Here is a 21,820-nt window from a genome sequence, read left to right as displayed (position 1 = left end):
ATATATTTACAAAATAGAAAAATTATGGAGAAGGACACTGTTATCTCCAAATATCAGCTTTTGGAGACTGCTTTTATAGCATTTTGGTGGACTTTCCAAAAACAGAAAGTCTTTTTTGTGATCTTTCAGGGTTTTCTTCTTATGTCCACTCCTTTCTTCTATTAACAGAAAAGGAGTTTCATTTTTAATATATAATACTTCACTTATAGTAATAAAATCTAATAAAAACTAAACTTATAAAAAGAAGAGAATAGAAATGAGTAAAAAGTGCAAAGAAAAAGAATAAACGAGAGAAAAGGAAGAATAAAGAAAAAGAAATATATAAGGATTGACTTCTGATTGCCATCACAAGTAAAAACAAATCTAGTAACTCTTCACCCCCTCTAAAGTTACAAACATTTATCCCCTCATCTCATATCCTATCTCTTATCTATAAATATATCATAAAACATAGTATTTTCAGTCTTGGTATCAGCAGAAAGTCCATAAAGGGCAGTCAAAATAACCACACATCTTAGTTTTAACCATGTTTAAATTTGTTCTGAAGGTCTCTAGTAGCGTAGAAGTAGCAAATGAGTGGTTTTTGAAGGTGATTAGAAAGTGAGTTTTGCGAACTTCGTATCTTTTAAGAGGCTCTGTTACAGTTACGAGCAAGATGGCTGATCCCATTGTCTCCTGGTGCTCAAATGTCTGGAAAATCACTAAGCTGCAGTCTCCTTGCCAGGAGCAACTGTCTGGAATACATGTGGGTAATCTCCTAGCCTCTCCTTATCCAGAGAAATTCCAAGGAACCGATCTATTCATCAGTTCCTTGGTCTTTGCCCTAGCTATTTGTTCCACTTTTACAGAGCTGTTTTCAGTTCAATACTGCCCCCAGAAATTTCAGGAACTATTTTCCCTGAATTCCACTGACTAGAAATTCAAATCTTTATGTATAAAATATACAACACCAAATCATGGCACAAGAAAACTATATACTGTTTTAATAATTAACATTCCTCAGAAATATTGAATTCGAAAGAAATAAACTGATCACATTTGACATTTCAGAATATCATTCTTTTTCCTTCCCAAAATATATCTTTAGTCTTCTTTGCTTTCTCAAATTGTTTTTTCTGAAGCTCCAGATGTACAGGGAAAATTTCTCTAAGTTGGTATAAATTTAGTCATAATAAACAGTTCTGTCTTTCTTGTATCCATCCAATTGACCACTATTATAATATCCTTCTTACTGACTTTCACCTAGTGGCAATTTCTATTCTAGCAGTCATTCTAGAGGAACATAAAACCAATTTCCTTTTCCTTTACCTTTGCTGTAACAATAGCCTTTGTGTAACCCAACAAAGATCTTAACAGTTTTAATCACATTCTGTAATATCCTTTAACTGTTTTAATGGCTGTTTGCCATAATATTTAACTTTCAACAATGCTTTATCATCTGTGAATACCATCTGCTCCGTTATCTCCTACAGCATCAACACAGTAGAGTCCTGTACTTTATTTAAAGAACTGTATAATTATTTTCCTTAAGTAATTTGACAACAGAGAGTCAGTGTGGCATAGCAGTTAAATTGCTGGTCCAGACTCTGACTCTGGGTCAATGACTTCTCCTCAGCCCAACCTACCTTACATGATTGCTGTTGTGGGGAACATGCCTCTGCGCATGGAAAATCTTAAAGGTTTTTGTTTGAGACCTTTGTACTTAATTTGCCAACAATTACATTTTATTTTATCAAGTATTGTGTACTTTATACATTTAAGAAGGTATCATGCCATAGTGCAATGAATCATATAGATCAGGGATCTCCAACCTTGGCAACTTTAAGACTTGTGGACTTCAACTCCCAGAATTCCTCAGCCAGTTTTGCCAAAGTTGGAGAGAGTGTGACTGGCCCAGTCACCGAGATGGCTTTCATGGCTAAGGCAGAACTTGAACTCAGACTCCTGCTTTCTAGCCTGATGCCTTAACCATTTATTGTTGTTAGTTGCAAAATTGTGTCCAATCCATCATGACCCCATGGACAACATTCCTCCAGGCCTTTCTGTCCTCTACCATCCTCTGGTGTCCATTTAAGCTCACCCCGACTGCTTCAGTGACTCCATCCAGCCACCTCATTCTCTGTCATCTTCTTCTTCTTTTGCCCTCAATCGTTCCCAGCATTAGGCTCTTCTCCAGTGAGTCCTTCCTTCTCATTAGGTGGCCAAAGTATTTCAGTTTCATCTTCAGGATCTGGCCTTCTAAAGAGCAGTCAGGGTTGATCTCCTCTAGGACTGACCGGTTTTATTGCCTTGCAGTCCAAAGGACTCGCAGGAGTCTTCTCCAGCACCATAGTTCAAAGGCCTCAATTCTTTGGTGCCCAACCTTCCTTATGGTCCAACTTTCACAGCCATACATTGCAACTGCTATGGAAAACCACCATTGCCTTGATTATATGCACTTTTGTTGGCAGGGTGATGTCTCTGCTTTTTAGTATGCTATCTAGATTAACCACTAGCCTTAACCACTAGACTAGGCCAAACTGGTTCTCTATATTATAATATTATAGAATGTTACAGAAACCCTTCTGTATTTGCAAACCTTGAAGCAGCAAAAACAATTTTCTATGAACATTCACAAGAAGAGGCAACCACTTATGGAAAATATTGTCATGATCAGCAATAGCAAGCAAGCCGGATGAAGCCTGAAGCAAAATAGCAAAAACTTGTATCTCAAGATTACCATACCTTGGTAGTATTTTATCAGGAAATCGATGGGTCTGAATATGAGCAGCTATTCCTGTTTTTTTGGCTTGTTCAAACAAAGCTATTAGGTTATGGGAGTAGAGCTGGAATGTTTTCCCTATAACACAAGATGATATTTGATCTGGGTCAGACTCTTACATATCAAATTGACATTGCAAAAATAAATAAACAAATAAGTAAAATGAGAAGGAAACTTATAGAGCAGAAAATATTACCTTCTAAAAGGATAGCCCCCAAGTATCCATAGGTCCAAGCAAATTGCAGAATGAAAGGAAAAAAATTAAAGAGATATGATTTTTATAGATTTACCAAAAGTTAAATTCAGTACACTGAAATTTTCCACCCCATCTTTTAAACTTGATGAGACATTCCTTCAGCAATATACATACCTGAGAGTGACATTAAAGTGTTGTTGATAACATACAGCCATGTGCACCGCCGTGGGAACAACTAAGAAAAACGAGTAGAAAAAGTTTCAATGGGGAAATTGGGGAAAAATGCAATTTGATTCTAGAGCTCCGTGAATTCCAGGAAATGCAATTCTTGGGCAAACAAAATTATCCTTTATGGTTACTCAGAATGTAAACACACAAGGAGACCTTCAACTCTCTTCAACTTGATCTAATATCAATACCACTAACAGGATAATTTGAAGCAGTATTACTTGGAGGTAATCCCTTTGTATTCAACGACATTTATTACTAGATAAATAAAAGCATTTATCAAATATTTGCTCTGTCAATACTATTATCAAGCTTTTCAGAATTCCATGCCACTTTTCATCTACATGTTTCATCTCTAGCTACCTCCCTCCAGCACTTTTAAGATCACTCATAATTCATAGTGCAAAATTGAATACCAGGGAGCCCAAATCAAAGAGGCTGAAAAAGCAGGAAAAAATACAAGAAAACTGTGGTAGATTAAAAATATTAGGAACATTGAGGAATGTAAAGCAATCAAGAGTACTTTCCAATCGCCATATAGTAGGCTATACTGAGTGACACCACTCAGAGAAGAGACGATGCATTTTCTTTAGGGAAAGACACAGATTTAGGTCAATCATATGTAATCTTTTTCAGGCCTAGAATATTCTGGATCTTAAGTGGGGGCCCATTCTAAAAAGTGGAGGGATCCAGAAGAAATATGTAACTGTTTGCTTAATTTAATTAGAACTAAATATCAAATTGCATCAAATGCACTATGGCAGGGGTCTCCAACCTTAGCAACTTTAAGACTTTTTTTTTTAATTTTATTTTGTCACAACAGTATACACAAACAATTGTCATAGATAAAACAACATGTATTGAAGAAAATATATAAGTAAAAATATGCATCAATAATATTAATTTGATATAATGAAGGGAACAATAGGACAGGAACGGTAGGCACTATTGTGCTCTTATGCACGCCCCTTATAGTCCTCTTAGGAATGGGGTGAGGTCAATAGTAGACAGTTTTTGGTTGAAGATTTTGGGATTTTGAGTAGAGACTATGGAGTCAGGTAATGAGTTCCAAGCATTAACAACTCTGTTACAGAAGTCATATTTTCTGCAATCAAGTTTGAAGCGGTTGACATTTAGCTTGAATCTATTTTTTGCTCTTGTAATATTGCGATTGAAGCTGAAGTAGTCTTTTATAGGAAGGATATTGCTATAGATGATTTTGTGTGTTAAACACAGGTCATGTCGGAGTCGACGGAGTTGTAAGTTTTCTAATCCCAGGATTTCAAGTCTGTTGGTATAAGGTATTTTGTTGTTTTCGGAGGAGTGAAGAACTCTTCTAGTGAAATATTTCTGGACTCGTTCTATTGTATTTATGTCAGAGATGAGGTATGGGTTCCAGACGGATGAGCTGTATTCAAGAATAGGTCTGGCAAATGTTTTGTATGCTCTGGTTAGTAGTGTAGAGTTTTTAGAAAAGAAGCTGCGTAGAATTAGGTTTACAACTCTTAGGGCCTTTTTTGCTATGTAGTTGCAGTGGGCTTTGGCATTAAGGTCATTTGATATGAGAACTCCAAGCTTTGCTGGCTGAGGAATTCTGGCAGTTGAAGTCCCCAAGTCTTAAAGTTGCCAAGATTGGAGACCCCTGCACTATGCATTTCATATATTTTTCCTTTGGTCACAACTAACATCTTATTATTTATTTATGTATGTATGTATGTATGTATGTATGTATGTATGTATGTATGTATGTATGTATGTATGTATGTATTTATTTTTTATTTATTTATTTATTTATTTATTTATTTATTATTTATTTATTTATTTATTTATTCATTCGATTTTTATACCGCCCTTCTCCTGAAGGACTCAGGGCGGTGTACAGCCAAATAAAAAGCGCAATATATACATTAAAACAAGACTAAAACAAAACATATTACAAAATGGCCAAAAATTAAAAAAATTTAAAACATTTAAAATAGTTTAAAAACCCTAAAATATAAATAACCCCGGATTAAAATTTAATTAGGCCAGTCCCGCTTGAATAAATAGATGCGTTTTCAGCTCACGGCGAAAAGTCCGAAGATCAGGCACTTGACGTAAACCAGGGGGAAGTTCGTTCCAAAACGTAGGAGCTCCCACAGAGAAGGCCCTGCCCCTGGGGGCTGCCAGCCGACATTGTCTGGTGGACGGCACCCTGAGAAGGCCCTCTCTGTGAGAGCGTACGGGTCGGTGGGAGGCATAGGGTAACAGCAGGCAGTCGCGTAAGTACCCGGGCCCTAAGCCATGGAGCGCTTTAAAGGTGGTAACCAAAATCTTAAAGCGCACCCGAAAGACCACAGGAAGCCAGTGCAAACTGCGCAGGATTGGTGTTACATGGGAGCAATGGGTTGCTCCCACTATTACCCGAGCAGCTGCATTCTGGACTAGTTGCAGCCTCCGGGTGCACTTCAAGGGCAGTCCGATGTAGAGAGCATTGCAATAATCCAAACGGGAAGTGACAAGAGCATGAGTGACCGTGCATAAGGCATCCTGGTCAAGGAAGGGGCGCAACTGGCGAACCAAGCGTACTTGGTAAAAAGCCCTCTTGGAGACGGCCGCCAAGTGATCGTCAAACGACAGCCACCCATCCAAGAGGACGCCCAAGTTACGCACCCTTTCCATTGGGGCCAATAACTCGCCCCCCACAGTCAGCTGCGGCTGCAGCTGACTGTACCGGGGTGCCGGCATCCACAGCCACTCCGTCTTGGAGGGATTGAGCTTGAGTCTGTTTCTCCCCATCCAGACCCGTACAGCTTCCAGACACCGGGATAGCACTTTGACAGCTTCGTTGGGGTGGTCCGGGGTGGAGAAGTACAGCTGCGTATCGTCAGCATACAGATGGTAACTCACCCCGAAACCACTAATGACCTCACCCAGCGGCTTCATGTAGATGTTGAACAGGAGGGGCGAGAGAATCGACCCCTGAGGCACCCCAGAAGTAAGGCGCCTCGTGGTCGACCTCTGCCCCCCTGTCAACACCGTCTGCGACCGGTCGGAGAGATAGGAGGAGAACCACCGATAAACGGTGCCTCCCACTCCCAAGTTCTCCAACCGGTGCAGCAAGATATCATGATCGATGGTATCAAAGGCCGCTGAGAGATCTAATACGACCAGGGCAGAGGAGCAACCCCTATCCTGGCCCTCCAGAGGTCATCTACCAACGCGACCAAAGCTGTCTCCGTACTATGTCCGGGCTGGAAGCCGGACTGGAACGGGTCTAGACAGCTTCATCCAGGTACTGGGGAAGCTGCCATGCAACCACACTCTCTACAACCTTCGCCATAAAGCGAAGGTTGGAGACTGGACGATAATTTCCCAAAATAGCTGGGTCCAGGGAAGGCTTCTTGAGGAGGGGTCTCACCACCGCCTCTTTCAAGGCAGCGGGGAAAACCCCTTCCAACAATGAAGCATTTATAATTCCCTGGAGCCAGCCTCGTGTCACTTCCTGAGTAGCCAGCACCAGCCAGGAAGGACACAGGTACAGTAAACATGTGGTTGCATGCAACCTCCCCAGCAACCTGTCCACGTCCTCGAGAGCCACAGACTCAAACTCATCCCAAACAACCTCAACAAGACGTGTCTCCGTCATCCCACTTGGATCATCGCAATTTTGGTCTAAGCTATCCCGAATTCAATCTAATTCAGCAGCATCCACAAGGACGTGTCAAAGTCGTCAAGATGTCTGTATAACCAAACAAAGCCCCACATCTCTTTTTTTTTGGTTATTGTTTGTTTAAATTCATTGGCTACCTTACTCCAGTGGACTTAGGGTGTCACAGAAAACCAGGAAAAACATAAAAACAAGCTAAGGATATTGAATCACAAGCAGCCCAGACAAAAATAATAAATATGGAGCAAAAACAGCAAAACAAAACAGGGGCCACTGAACAAATTAACATCAACCCTGGGCCTGAGACCAGAACCACATAGGAGCAATCCGGGCCGGGTCACATGCCTATGTAGCCAAGGCCTCCGCCGAAGTGCCTGGTGGGTCCTCTGGAAAAATTCCAAGCCCCAACAGGGTCCACCAGTCACCTGGGACAAGCCAGCTGAATTCTATGTCTTGGATGTGTGTATGAAACACATATAAATATGGAGCGGAGCTTCCATCATGTACTCTCCTGACCTTTTGGGTTCTCCCCCTGCAGACATGCTATGACAACTTCTGAATTATCTTTGCCTATGTCATACTTTTTGGTTCAGATGACTGCAAAGCTGAAAAAGTGTCCCTGACCCTTTGCTAAATCTACAACAGTCTAGAGCAGGGGTGTCAAACTCAAGGCCCGGGGGCCGGATCCGCCCCGCGGGGTGCTTAGATCTGGCCTGTGGGGCCACCCTGGAAACAGCAAAGGACCAGCCCGTGGTGCCTCTGCCAGTGAAAATGGAGCGTGCAGGCCTCCCAAGCTCCATTTTCGCTGGCAGAGCGCTTGGGCCACCGCAGGTGCCCCCGACATGAGTGAAGTCAAGCTGGCCGTGCCTACCCTGGCCACACCCACCCAGGCTCCCCCAAGGTCAAACACAATCCTGATGCGGCCCTCAATGAAATCGATTTTGATACCCCGGTCTAGAGGATAGGAAAAAAAAAATTCTTCAATCCAAAACAAATCCCAAACTACCAGAGAAGTGATACAAAATATTACCCAGCCTGCTTGCCCACATCCATGACATTCTTAATTTCCCACCTGAGAAACCGGTGGGCCGGTGAATGGCGCAGGCTGGTAAGGCCTGTTATTAAGAACACAAAGCCTGCAATTACTGCAGGTTCGAGCCCGGCCCAAGGTTGACTCAGCCTTCCATCCTTTATAAGGTAGGTAAAATGAGGACCCAGATTGTTGGGGGGGCAATAAGTTGACTTTGTAAAAATATACAAATAGAATGAGACTATTGCCTTATACACTGTAAGCCGCCCTGAGTCTTCGGAGAAGGGCGGGGTATAAATGTAAACAAAAAAAAAACCAAGCATCACTTTTTACCTGAGCCTCCCCAGAGAATGACCAACTCCATTTGGGACCCAGAAAACATTCTCACTTACCTGCTCCATGGTAGCTTCATGCAGCTCATTGAGATTCAGTGTGTAAATCCCCTCTTCAGTCCCAAAGATAATATACTGATCTGTAATACAGTGGAAAGACAAACTGACTTAGCTACCCAAGTTGAAAAAAAATATGAAAGTAACAAAGGATCTCAAATTTGCACATATAAAGCCACTTTTTACCTTTGGTGTCCGGGTGTATCCATGATGTGGCACAATTGATCTTCAAAGGGCAACCATCAAACACTTTTGAAAAACATGCTCCCATCTAGAATAGCATTAGTAAACAAAATACATCCCAATTTAACAACATGAGAAGTTCCTATTCCTTCTGGACAATGGCAAAGGTTTTCCTGCTTGAGCAGGAGGTTGGACTAGAAGACATCCTAGGTCCCTTCCAACTCTGTTATTCTGTTCTTCTGACCATTATTATTACCTTTGACTGGTATAAACAATGAATCTCAAGGGTGAGAAGAATAAAAAATGGAATGAATTATGAAGTACTATGTGGAACTTCAATATCATACAGATATTTTGTATCTAACAATTCCTTTGTAATGGAAGGATGTCTGTTTCGATCTAAACCCCCCCCCCCTCCTTCCCCAAACTCTGTAATTTGGGAACAACGATGAGTTAGTTAGCTACTATTTTTAAATACTTGTTTCAGTGGCCCCATAAAAGACACGGAAAATTTATCTATATTAGTTCTAGTTTAAGAGATGGGTCTGTTCCATTGGCCAGTAAGATCTCACAGTAAGGCCAAAATCTCACAACCTTGACTCTTATGCATGATTCCCAATCACAAAAGTGAGCAGAGGTGAGGGCACACATCTGACTGAAAAATCCCATGCTCATTAAAGGATGGAGGCTAGGAGCCAAAGGAGGGCAAGAAAATCATTTGTATTGGGGTATGTGGAAAGGGTGTAGATCAGAGGTCTTCAAACTTGGCAGCTGTAAGACTTGTGAATTCCAACTCCCAGAATTCTCCAGCCAGCTGCTGGCTGGAGAATTCTGGGAGTTGAAGTCCACAAGTCTTAAAGCTGCCAAGTTTGAAGACCTCTGGTGTAGATGAAACCAAGTTAAAAAATTAACAGCAGAACAATATCAACACACCTTCATTTTAACTGAAAGAACTTACCAGTACTTTTGGCGTTGGTGGAAGGCCATTGATCGCTGGCTTCTGTCAACAATAATAGCAAAAGGCCAAATTTGAATTCAATCTGAAATATTTTCTAACATATTTTAGTAGGCGGAAAAAAATACTGTCAAGAATGAATCAGAGTGTTCTGTCCTTATTATTTATAGGATTGCTTAATAGTTAAATTTGCATGTGCATTAGGATATTCTGCCAAGATAGGCACTCTTAGGGTGCTTTTATGTTTGGTATATGTCAACAATCAAAGTGTTTTCTTGGCAGAATTCCTCATTACAGAGAGATTCTCGTGCCAGGCAAATTGCTTTTATCCTCCGGAAAAGTATCATCTGTGCATGTTTTTGAAGTGTTTAATTTGAGCCTTAGTGAACTGCAGCTTGCTAGAGCATGCTAAATGGAATATTCTTTTAAGGGTTTATTTAAAATATTTTCAATAAAGTAAATATGTGTTAGTAAATGGATTTTCTAAAAAAAATGACTTCTAGGATTTCTGGAATGTTGAGTTGCAACAATTGGAGAAAGAGATATGAAGATGCTATGTAAGCAGAAAAAGGTTCAATGCCTTCTTCTGCTTACATAGAAGGGGTGAAATGCCTGAACCAGTAACAAAAAATGTAAAAAAAAGTTCTGACGAACAGCTGAGCGACGTGTGATCATTGGAACTTTTTTTAAAAAAACCTTTTTAGCATTTTTTTACTACCAGTTTGGGCAAATTGGTAGTGAAAAATGCTTTTAAAAAGTAAAAAAAAGGCTCCGACGATCACAGATTGAGCCAGTGGTCAAGAGTGCTTTTTGGATGTATCAAACAGCAATTAAGTGTCCACGCCGCAGAATAAAAGATATAAATGCACACCAGGAATTCCCGCTTCTCCTTTTTCCGTGGCAGCTGCGGCATGTGGCCCAATCCCTCGGTGTTTTCCTCAAGATGCTTTTTTACAGTGTCCCCATTGCCTAAACAGCAGAATTGTAAATAGGAGTAAGCCCCACATGAAGAAAAAGAGAAAAAATAATCTGAATTGGGTAATGGGCAGAGGACAGTGATACCCTTCCCTTTGTCCCAGGACTGTAGAGTTAGGGTGAAACATTCACTAGTGTTCCAGGGGATTAAGGGCTACTGGGAATCCCTTTACTCAGGAAGATTTTCATGTCAATGGGGAGATTAACCCAATGCTAGTCATGAGCCCCAGAAGTGGCAGCTACTGCTCTGCAAAGCTACGTTTTCCCTCCTTGATAGTCCACTGCTCTGCTGGGACCAAGAGATACAAGGCAATGATATAAAGAGGGAAGAACCAGGTTTTTCCTTTTTCCTCGGACCTCCCTCCATTTTTTTACACATTATTCCTATTTTATAGGTTATGCTGTAGTTTTCGTGAGTCTCCAGCTTCTCAATGGCAAGTAATCATGCTGCCAATCATTTTTATCATGAACAAAAAGGACTCCAGGGGCACCAAAGAGGGGTTTCGAGGTTTCAGCCTGCAGGAAAAGTATTTTTTTTAAAAAAAAAATATTCTACTGTTCTCAGGAAATGAATAAAGGATTTTTAAGGGTTTATTTTTTATGCCATATACTGAAATTTGGGGTGGGTGACAGAAATTGTAGAAGACAAAATTTCCACTCAGTTCCTCTCCTAAAGTCTGCAAATTATCTAAAAACACGTGATTATGGCTGAATCAAGTGTTTTTATATTTAGTAATACTGTGAACTGACTGTCACATTTTAAAAGACCTCTGACTTAAAATTTAAGCTCTTCTGCATTCTGATGCAAACTCTTTTGGCCATTCCAATTTAAAGAAGGCATACTATATGGCGAAGTGAAGATATTCCTACTGGGCAATATTGCATTGAGATATTCATCCAAAAGTACCACAGAAAAGTTTATAGTACCATCTTTCCTCTCTTTTCATTCTGAATATTTTCAGGTTGTAGCCTGAATCTGAGCATACAGTGGTTGAATTTCAAGCTTTCTGCAAAGATCTCCTTTAGTATTTGTTTCATCTTACATATTTTGGGAGGTCCTGATGAAAATGAATGAACCATGAAGCTAAGAGATCTTTGCAGATACTCTTGAGCGTGGCAGAAGTAATCCTCATTCAAGGAACAATGTTAGTTACCTAAATCGGTGTATCTGGCTGTGAGTAGACCAGGGCTGCTGACACTGCTGCTCAGGCCAAATACAGAGGGTTCTGTCTGAGGTCCACAAACAGGTATGCTTTGCCTCCGGTGACCTGGTGCGGCTTGATTTTGGAAATCGGGACAATACTTGATCGTCTGGGACTTCTCATTATCCATGAAAATTTCTTCTAATCGAGGCTAAAGCAGAAACATAAAACATGAATATTGCTAACTATTCCTGAAAACGTGATCAGGCCTAACCTGTTCCCCCTCTCCCATACCTGCGCTTCCCTTTATGCCCGATGTTTTTTCCAAAATGGCCTTTCTGGCATATGAACAGAACCTCTATACCTGAGATGGCGAACCTATGGCACCTGTGCCACAGGTGGCACACAGAGCCATAACGGTGAGCACGTGGAAGTCAGCAAATGGGCCATTTCCGGCCTGCGGACGGCCTGCGGACGAGGCTGGGGAAGGCCGTTTTTGCCCTCCTAGAAAGATTCTGGAGCCTGGGCAGAGCAAAAAATGGGCCTTCTGGTCCCACCGGAAGTCAGCAAATGGGCCATTTCCGGCCTCCAGAGGGCCGCGGGGGGGGGCGGGGGGGGCGGGGGAGGCTGTTTTCGCCCTCCTCAGGTTCCTAGAAAGACTCTGGAACCTGGGGAGAAAAACAGGCCTGCCCACCGGGCTATAAGCAGGGGGAGCACGGGGTGGGGTGGGGGTGGGGTTTGCACGCGGATATGCGGGGTGCATAGAATTATGGGTGTGGGCATGCACACACACACCACTCCCCCAGAGCTCTCCCCCCTTTTGGCACACAATGGCAAAAAGGCTAGCCATCATTGCTCTATACCATATCTTTAAGTTACTAATCAACACCACAATTTTTAGCATTTTACCCAGAAAAAGAATAAGTAATATTAAATAGTGTGAAAACTAGATGTCTAGGTAGAAAACAAAAACTAGAGAAACAATCCTTGGAAATGTGTGATCAATTGCAATAAAATGAACAATGGATGATACATAAAATCTTACTACTTTTTAGGAAATCTTGTTCCTAAACAGCTGCCTTGGTGTGCAACTGTTGATTGATACTTAGGGATATGCAATTACCTTTGGAGGAAGAGGAGGGGGTACGGCTCTTTTCAATGTTGATCTAAAAAAGTCCAACAAAAGTGTTTATTCCCATCTAATAAGGTCGCAGCATTAGTATCAAGAAATCATTACTGCTTGCAATGTCAAAAAAACTGGTTAGTTGCCCAGCAAGGTTAGTTCCGCAATAGTAGCCTCTTTCTTTCAAATGGAATTATTTATAAGTAAGCAAGCACTGATGATTAGCAAAATAAAAATACACAAAGATTACCCCTCTGAGATTTTGTTCCCCTTCGTAAATGGGGATATACCATATATATGAGAATACTTCAATTCTATCCCCCTCCTGCACGAGGTCCCCAGACAAGAAAAGTTATCTCAAATTTCTCTGGTGTTCCTCAAACCTACATCCTACTATACATGTGTTGTTCTACTTTTAAAATTCACCTAGGTCAATATCTATGAGTGCAATCTATAGATACAACATCCCTGAGAAGTGGCTTCAGCTTAAGAAACTCCAAAGGAGGAATGCCAAGGTCAGTGCATCAGGTACAATACGAATTGGTCCCAAATAGATTTTTCATAGAACTATGCGGAAAATGAAAGAAATGGTTGTACACTACTGTAATCCTTACCTGCCTAGGCCAGGGGTCTACAAAGCTGGCTGAGGAACTCTGGGAGTTGAAGTCCACAAGTCTTAAAAGAGCCAAGTTTGCAGACCCCTGTCTTAGGCTGAATTAAGATTAATTTGGTCAACTGTTTCATTGATTTTAAAAAACTCCACTTGTAATAGTCTGAATTTATCATTTATTTTTTACCCCAGCAATTAGGAATTAAAAATTAAGAGCCACTTGAAGCTCACACAAGATTTGGGATGTTTTGTTTGCATCTTGATAGACAGTGCAATGTAATGTTGCAAAATGAGAGAGATCATTTTGGGAGGAAAAAAACTGTGCATGCTTTCTCAAACATGTCTATGGAGAGTCATCTAGGTCAGTGATTCCCAAACTGTGAGCCGCGGCTCCCCAGGGAGCCGCGCTATCGTCATGGGGGCGCCGCGGAATATCTGCGCCCGCTGGGTCCGGCGCTGATGCGCCATTTCTGGGGCGTCTGGTGCGCATGCGCAGTTGCAGGTCGGATTTCCGGGGAGCCGCGGGCGCGTCTGGTGCGCATGCGCAGTTGCAGGTCGGATTTCCGGGGGAGCCGCGGGCGAAAAAGATTGGGAACCTCTGATCTAGGTTATGGTTGTCCCACAGCTGCTTTTTCAAGAGGCAACTAGACTTTCTTTGCTACTCCTTCCTTCCTCATCCAAGAAGCAAAGAGGAGTGAAGAAGTTTCTTGGATGAGAAGCAAAACATCTTCAAGGAAAAACAAAGGAAGTCCAACTGCCCATTGAAGAAGCACCTTTGGGTTTCTCAAATATGATGGCTAAGCAAACTGAGAAGTTGTGATCTTAGAGAACAGCTAATTCCTTAATTGTCATTGCACTGAGTCTGCAATGAAAGTGGAACCCCCTTCCAGAACCATCTGTTCTTCTGAGTATCTTTATAAGTCCATGGTGCAAGAAGAGCAAGGTTGGGTTTCCCGTATCCAGCATGATTTCCATGATGTAGCTTTCTCAGTGTGGAACAAACATAAGCCCTTTTTGGTACAATGATTACAGTATCAGGCAGTAAAGATAAAAAGGTCAGTCAGAAAGCACTTACTCCTCAGCATCTTCATGGCCATCACCAAATTTGGTAAGATGTCCCCTAAAAGAAATGTTTATGAAATTAAAAAGGAAGAAAAACATTGTAAATCAAATAAAAGTTCAGTTTGAGCAAGTGCAGCTGAAAGGCATCTATTTCTGTGACAGCTGAAAAGGATGAGTGGCCAAGTTGGCAGAAATTTGCTCTATTGAAAAAGATAGCCCATAAAGGAAACCTGGACGGGGTATAGATTCTCTGGGACATCCAGGATCCACATAACAATTATATCTGAAAGGAAGTTTTGCTCAGAATTTATCTTCAAGCTTCAAAGGATGAGAAACAATGATCTCTGACAACCTTCCCCAGGGACTGACTCTCGCTGTGTGGGGTAGAAACTACAAGAATTGCATTTGGAGTGTTATCCGGCTGGAGCAAGCTTGTTTTCAAAACATTGAATTCTCTCAATTTAACACTTGTATTAAGCTTCCTCCACTGGAACTTCCCTAGGAGCATTTACAAGTTCATGATTTCCCTGGCCATCATAAGCTTTGCTCAATTAATAGCTGACTCTATACCTTTAGCAAGAAACATTATTGACCAAAGTTTTGCTCAGAATATCTGCGGACAGAAGAATTTGGGGGGGGGGGGGACCGCGGAATGTTAATAAGAGTTTGCTATGATTCCGATGATCCTCCCTCAGAGATGGTTTAACTAATTCAGAAGAGAAACATGTTTGCTGGAAATTGTATTCACTGAAACTCAGATTTAAAGTAAACTGTTTTCATCAGAATTCTAGCTAGTGAAATGACCTTTCCACATAGAGCCAAAGCCTAATAAAGTCATAAATCAAAGTTGTGTGTTTTCTAGTGAAGTCCAAGAGTGCAAAAAGTGCTCTGAAGCCAAAACTAAAAAGGCTCATTTTTTATTGCGTGGTGGTGACAATATTCAGGATTTCAGGCTTCCAAAACCCCAAGCATTTCCTGTTTATGCTGCCGGGCAGAACAAGATCTCCAAGGGAGTGGAAGTTACATTTGTCTGACTGGACATTAGGGGCACTCGTATTCTACTTTATCGCTGCAGCTGAGGAATGCGTTAACACCTGGCCTTTCTGTTTCTTTGAACAATTCATTCCATCCAAAGCAGTAATGAATGCTGGACATAAAGTAAGCCCAGAAGCTTCTGTTTCCCTCAAGTGTTTTCTTTATCAGTTGCCTGATCCTGGAAGTCACTGCAGAACATGCCAGCCCAAAGCAACTGAAAAGGCAAAAATACTCCTATGCAATCAGAGAAAGCCATCAGGCGCCACAAAAATATAATGAATATTTACAAACCAAAAGGGAAATTCAAAACCACTAGCACTACAAAACCCCTTTCCTTCCGTGGAAAAAAAAAGCTACACTATAAAGGAATGCATTTATGTACATGTATTCCTCTGTACCCCAGCTTTCCCTGTATTTTCTTTGGTATAAACCCTGTGTTAAAAGTAGTAAATTCCAAAGGCATTCCTCTTCAATTGTGATTTTACAATTAGTAAAGATTTATGGGGAAAAAATAGTAAAACTGTAATGTAATGGACTGGCCAAAGAGGAATGTACTTAAAGAAAGAATGACCACATAAATAGAGGTTATGCTGCAAGGCCCTATTCAAGGCTTTTTAAGGCAAAATTATTTTACTATGATGAGCTGCTTCTGCCATAGAATTAGTAGTTTTCTATTTGCATGGTGACATAAGAAACCTATGGTCCCCAAAGCTCCCCTTTTAACCTGTGAGATCTCAGATGATTTGACTAGGACCTATTCTAAAGAACAACTTTCCTAGGCTAGACCTTCTGGCTGTAGGAAAATACAGAAGTGCAATAAGTGCCTCCCCTAATTTGGTGCGATCTAGAAGTGTTGGACTTACTCTCATAAACCCCACTAGGCTGGGCTACCCAGGAGAATGGCAGCGAGTACCTAAACATCTCTTATGAATTGCTCAGAACGTTATGAAGAATTCAAAATGATTTCTCATTCTCTCAGGGCGATGTGCAAAGAGAACTGCTCTCTCATAAACAAGATGCCCATAGGGCTAATATACCTTAGCTGTGAACTAAAGAGACAGCTGCAGCTGTATTAAACATGCCTGAGGTTGAAAATGCAACCAAGACTGAAAAGCAATTTATACGCTCTCCCAGTAGATTCCACCCCATGTATCCAATGAGGTTTCTACAATCAGATGTAACACAGTGCTCTTATCTCTCAATCCATGATAGGAGAAGTAGCACAAGGCAATAAGGATATGTTTTAAAACTATTCATACTTCTGAAGTTCTTATCCTTTAGAATCCCCGATTGGGCAAACTGCACCAACAGCCGTAATAAACCAAGTGCTTCCTGGCCAATTAACCTCAGAGCAGAGAAATACAAGCTGAGGTAAACTTATGACAAATTGGCCATACTGAAAGCAAGGATACGAGCATCCTGTTGCTTAAAAGACTAGATCACAGATGGGTAACATCTGTAGGATGATGGACCACAACTGAGCCTCCCACCCTTGTGAAGGACACAGAACAGACAGGTTTTAATCCTCTCCCCCCTCTCTTTCTCTTTCCCTCCCCCTCTCTCTTATCCATCCATCCACCCACCCACCCACTTATCTATGACACAGAAAATTAATTGGCTTATTCCTTTCTTTCAATTTTGGTGCCACCAGATTCCAGAATGTCTCCAAATGGCACCAAAACCAAATTAAGTAAATAAATAATGCTGAAGATGGGGGCAGAAGAACTTCTGAATGGCAAACTATTCCCATTTTCAGGGGGGTCAAGAGTAAAGGAGAGACATGTCCCTCAAAAAGCTACCCTTATTACACTAAACTTGCCAGTCCTCTCAAACTCATACTGAACAACGTCTCCTATAGTCACAATATCTGCTCCCCCCACTTTGCTCTCAATAGCAAGATTAGCATGAAAATCCCCATTATTTATTCAGGACAAAGCCACGCAAAACTTACTTGGCACAACCTGCGCCATCAGTGAAAGGGCTCCAATGTGAAGCAAAGGGTGCTCCGGCTGGTATTCTCTGCCAATGCATAAAACCACAGATGAATGATTTTCCAAAATGACTCAATCCTCCAAAAACAAAGATTAGCACTGCTGCAACTGAAATGGAAGCTTTATAGACACAGTAACAGCCGAGCCAAAGCAATTCCCAAATTAGACACAGCACTGGTTTAGTTCTGGTCTGGAAAATTCAAGCAAGACAAGTATAGTAGGTATCAGGAAGAGAAGCCAAGCTTTGACCTCACATAGCTAAAAGCAGTTGCCATAATGGTGGAGACTAATGGTTTTGAAATACAGTAGTCCTCACTTTATGTTCATTCTTTCAGCAGCCATTTGAAGTTATGACAGCATTGAACAATGGGACTTGTTCCATTGTTCAGGCAGGGGACACAATACCTTACCTTACGGTAAGGCAGGCAGGGAGGGATAAACCAGGACTGGCTTGGACTGGAGTGGGTCCTTGCTTAATGACCAGTGAGATTCAGGTAAAAACAGCAATGGGAACCGATGGGATGGCTATTGTTAAATGATATAGGGTCTCCTGCTTGAGCAGGGGGTTGGACTAGACGACCTCCCTTCCAGCTCTATTCTGAATGAGATACAGGGGAAGGGGAAAGAAACTAATAACCCCATTAATGCTTTCCAATTCTGGATGCCTTAGCAGAGTAGCAATGAGATACACAATTAAGAGTCCAGCCACAATTATGGAATATATTTTAGAGCAGCCTTTCTTAACCTCAGCATCTTTAAAATATTTGGTTCAACTCCTAGAACTGTGATGGCGAACCTTTTCGACACTGAGTGCTGAAAAGTGGTGCGCTCACGTGCCTGGGCCACAACCCGGAAGAGGAGCTGCCCAGGGTGCATGTGCATGCCCGAAAATGAACTTCCGGTTTCAGCTACTGAACTTCTGGTTTCAGCCAGATGCTCTTTTGGGTTTCTGGCGCACATGCGCACACAACGATCAACTGGCCTGTGTGCATGCTCACGCAGGAAAACGGAAGACCAGATCTTTTAGTTTCCAGCACTGCCGCATGCAAAAAGGCCAGCTGATTGTTGCAAGTGCATGCACACTAGAAACCCAGAAGAGGAACGGGTGATGCCGCGCGTGCCAGGCGACATGGCTCCGTGTGCCACTTTGAACTTGCGTGCCATAGGTTCGCCATCAGGATCCTGGAATTTCCCAGCCAGGATTATTGCGACAACAAAACCGGGCCGGATAGCTCAGGCTGGTAAGGCCTGTTATTAAGAACTCAGAAGCCTGCAATTACTGCAGGTTCAAGCCCGGCCCAAGGTTGACTCAGCCTTCCATCCTTTATAAGGTAGGTAAAATGAGGACCCAGATTGTTGGGGGGACAATAAGTTGACTTTGTAAAAATATACAAATAGAATGAGACTATTGCCTTATACACTGTAAGCCGCCCTGAGTCTTCGGAGAAGGGCGGGGTATAAATGTAAACAAAAAAATAAAAATAAAAAAATAAAAAATAAAAAAATAAAAAAGAATATTAATTGTGCATCTTAAACTGATAAATCCTACTAACTCTTCTTTCTTTCCTTATTAAATGTAGTATGATACACTACTTATTAGAATCAAAAATATATGAAATGAGTTACTGCAAATTAAAATTACAGAGAGAGCAGAGGGAGGAAAAATTAGTCAGTTCATACCATTTCATCCCGGGCTTCTGTCTCTTTCCTTAAAGGTGGTTCAAACTGCAACTTGTCAACTACAAAACATGGATATTTGCAATTTTAAACATAACATTCTCCTTGCACACAAGTTCAAACGCTTGTGTGCACACATACACACACAAACACAGAGGAACTCAATCTATCAAAAGCTCAAGTATATCAGCATTAATTGAAACTCTCTCCTTTAAAATAATAATTAAAATATGATAATACTATGGACATTAGAATATACTGTTCCACATTAAAATATAAATCATTTTATATTAATTGATTTGTTAGCTTCCCCCTGAATATTTTTCCTTCTTTTTTTTATATCGAACAGTATGTTACAGAATAGTAAACCGGTGGACTGTGAGTTCCAGTCTTCTCTTAGGCATGATGCTACCAGACGATTTGAGGCTGGTCAGATTCTTTCAGCCCTAGAAAGAAGCAGTGGCAAAACACTACTGGAAATATTGCCAAGCAAATGGCTTGGAATTATCCAGGCAGCCACCTGACATCAAGACTTAAAAGTGCATCTCTGTGCATACACTCACAAATAATATTTATGTATAGTTAAATGATGTGGATTTTAATAATAGGGTGGTTTGTTGTTGTTTTTTGCAAATGTCAAAATACTAATTTTTTGAGCTAATAGTGATATTATGGTAAATATATGGGCAAAGAGGTTGTTCCTGTTGCATGAAGCCTTTTCAGTGGGCCTGCTTCCTCTTTCTCCTATGACAAACCAAGCATAAAGCACCAATTGAGAGCACCAAAGACAAATTCCTTATGTGTCCAATCACACTTGGCCAATAAAGAATCTATTCTATTCTATTCTATTCTATTCTATTCTATTCTATTCTATTCTATTCTATTCTATTCTATTCTATTCTATAAATGAATTTACTGTAAACAAATGTTGCTCGGCCTATTTTTCCAAGATTTTGCCCAACAGAAAGCCAGAATGATTAAGGAAGTTCAGCACCAGCTGGGGGACAGAATCTTTTCTCATTTTTTCTTGGAGTTCCTAGACAACAGGCCAAGGAGATACCCTCAATTCAGTGTATAAGTTCAGAATATTTTATTCCATTCCTCAGAACACCTTTCTCCAAGGATACTGAGAGTTGTAGATCATCCAATCTAGTGGGAAAGACTACTTCAAAGGTAAACATTTCTATTCAATTTAGTACATGACAGGGATGAAGACATATTGGAAACTCACAATTTATTTCAGATGCTGTCCTTTCGGCTCTGACATTTCTGTTGGTAGAGCGAATCGTGTGGCGAATAATAGGGTGTGGCTAGAGGATTCAGAAAAGCAGACATTCAGAGCACCTCCTAAAATTAAAAAGAATTTCCCCCACAATTGCAACACTCACATGTTTTTGCAGCTGGGATTTTTTTTTCTACCTGTGGTTTGTACTAAGTTTCCAAGAGTTCATTCAAGTTCTTGGCTTTATGATGCTTTACATAATAATTTTATTTATTTTTAATTAAAATGCCCTAAATAAATATTTTTAAAATAAAGACTTTTAAAAAGATTTTCGATTTATGACATTTTACTGTCTGTAATAGTCTGAGACTAATTTATATAAGGGATGTAAAGCAACATTTATATTTTTAAATGTTAATCTGCCAACAACACAAGGTGGCAGATTGACCAGGGATTAAAAAACAGGACAAGGGACAGGACAAAAATGCGATAAAAAAAAAAAGACCTTACAATTGGGTAATTTCATATCAGAGATTTTTAATAAATCCCTAATCTGATATTAATTAATAATGTTACATGGTAGAACATTCAAGAATCTATACTTTATGCACTCTTCTAAGTAACTAGAGGTAGCCTTTGACTTACTACCATTCATTCAGTGACCATTTGATATTAAAATAGGGCTGAAGGGACTCCGACCTGTGCCTGAGGTTATACCTGTTGCAGCAATCCTGTGGACACATGATGACTATTGGGGTGCTTGGCAGCCTGCCCATACTTATAACCACAGGGTGCTTCAACTCATAATGTTTCATTTAATGACCACTTCACTCAACCACCAAGATCCCAGTTCCAATTGTGGTTGTAAGTTGAAGACTACCTATAAAGAGTAGCTTTCTATATCAGTTCAAGTCTTCAAATCATCTTCAGGGACAGACCCACAAAGAGCACATCTTAATAGCCAGAGGTCCCTAACTTGTGGGCTGCGGGCCACTACCGGGCTGTGGCCTGTTGGCTACGAGGCCGCATGAGTGGCTGGCCAATGCGTGTGCACCCCTCCACTTGTACTAGCATCATTGCAAGTGACACAAGGATGCTAATGTTTTCATGAGTGTCACATGGGCAGTCATGGCACGGTTTGTGGCACGCGCACACTCATAGCCCAGTTTGCACTGCCTATGCAACCTTGTGCGTGTGCATGCGTGCTTAAAGGCACCTGCCCTCACCCCACAGGCTGCCAACCCAGAAAGGTTGGGGAACTCTGGCCTAGCTGACACACAGCTTTACCATTTCATCCAAAATAAGACAAGGAAATTGCTAGGAAGAAGCACCTCACCTCAAAATCATCATCATCCGTTTCAGTATAGTGGGGGTGGTTATCAGGATTGTTCACTTTGTCCAAGAGCTCAACAGCCAGAGAACGAGAAAGTCCAGGCTGCCCAACAAAGCTATGCTAAAAAAAATATTAGCATAAGAGAACAGATCTAAAATATTTGTAACGCAAGTTAAAGCAAGATATTTTTTTTAAAAAAAGCCTCTTTTCTTAAAAAGAATTAGCAGCAACTAAGACTCCTGGAGAGAACATTCCATGC

The 21,820-nt window shown here is 41.1% G+C and overlaps 1 protein-coding gene across 3 annotated transcripts in view; it reads right to left on the bottom strand.

The window, feature by feature from the left end:
- Positions 1-21,820, bottom strand: part of MAP4K5 (mitogen-activated protein kinase kinase kinase kinase 5) — a 95,194-nt gene that overhangs the window by 13,014 nt on the left and 60,360 nt on the right. For all 3 annotated transcript variants that reach the window (XM_058163101.1, XM_058163099.1, XM_058163102.1), the window contains 13 exons: positions 21,565-21,681; positions 20,238-20,316; positions 19,010-19,068; positions 17,290-17,357; positions 14,317-14,361; positions 12,632-12,674; positions 11,521-11,719; positions 10,263-10,360; positions 9,395-9,436; positions 8,440-8,524; positions 8,257-8,336; positions 3,132-3,192; positions 2,725-2,839 (listed from right to left, as the gene is read on the bottom strand). In XM_058163101.1, coding sequence (XP_058019084.1) covers positions 2,725-2,839; positions 3,132-3,192; positions 8,257-8,336; positions 8,440-8,524; positions 9,395-9,436; positions 10,263-10,360; positions 11,521-11,719; positions 12,632-12,674; positions 14,317-14,361; positions 17,290-17,357; positions 19,010-19,068; positions 20,238-20,316; positions 21,565-21,681 — 1,091 coding nt within the window. The remainder of the gene's footprint in view (positions 1-2,724; positions 2,840-3,131; positions 3,193-8,256; positions 8,337-8,439; positions 8,525-9,394; positions 9,437-10,262; positions 10,361-11,520; positions 11,720-12,631; positions 12,675-14,316; positions 14,362-17,289; positions 17,358-19,009; positions 19,069-20,237; positions 20,317-21,564; positions 21,682-21,820) is intronic.

The sequence above is a fragment of the Ahaetulla prasina genome, chromosome 1 (assembly GCF_028640845.1).
Source record: "Ahaetulla prasina isolate Xishuangbanna chromosome 1, ASM2864084v1, whole genome shotgun sequence".
Lineage (NCBI taxonomy): Eukaryota > Metazoa > Chordata > Lepidosauria > Squamata > Colubridae > Ahaetulla > Ahaetulla prasina.
The sequence above is the reverse complement of the archived record's forward strand: the minus strand, read 5'-3'. Positions and strand labels throughout refer to the sequence as shown.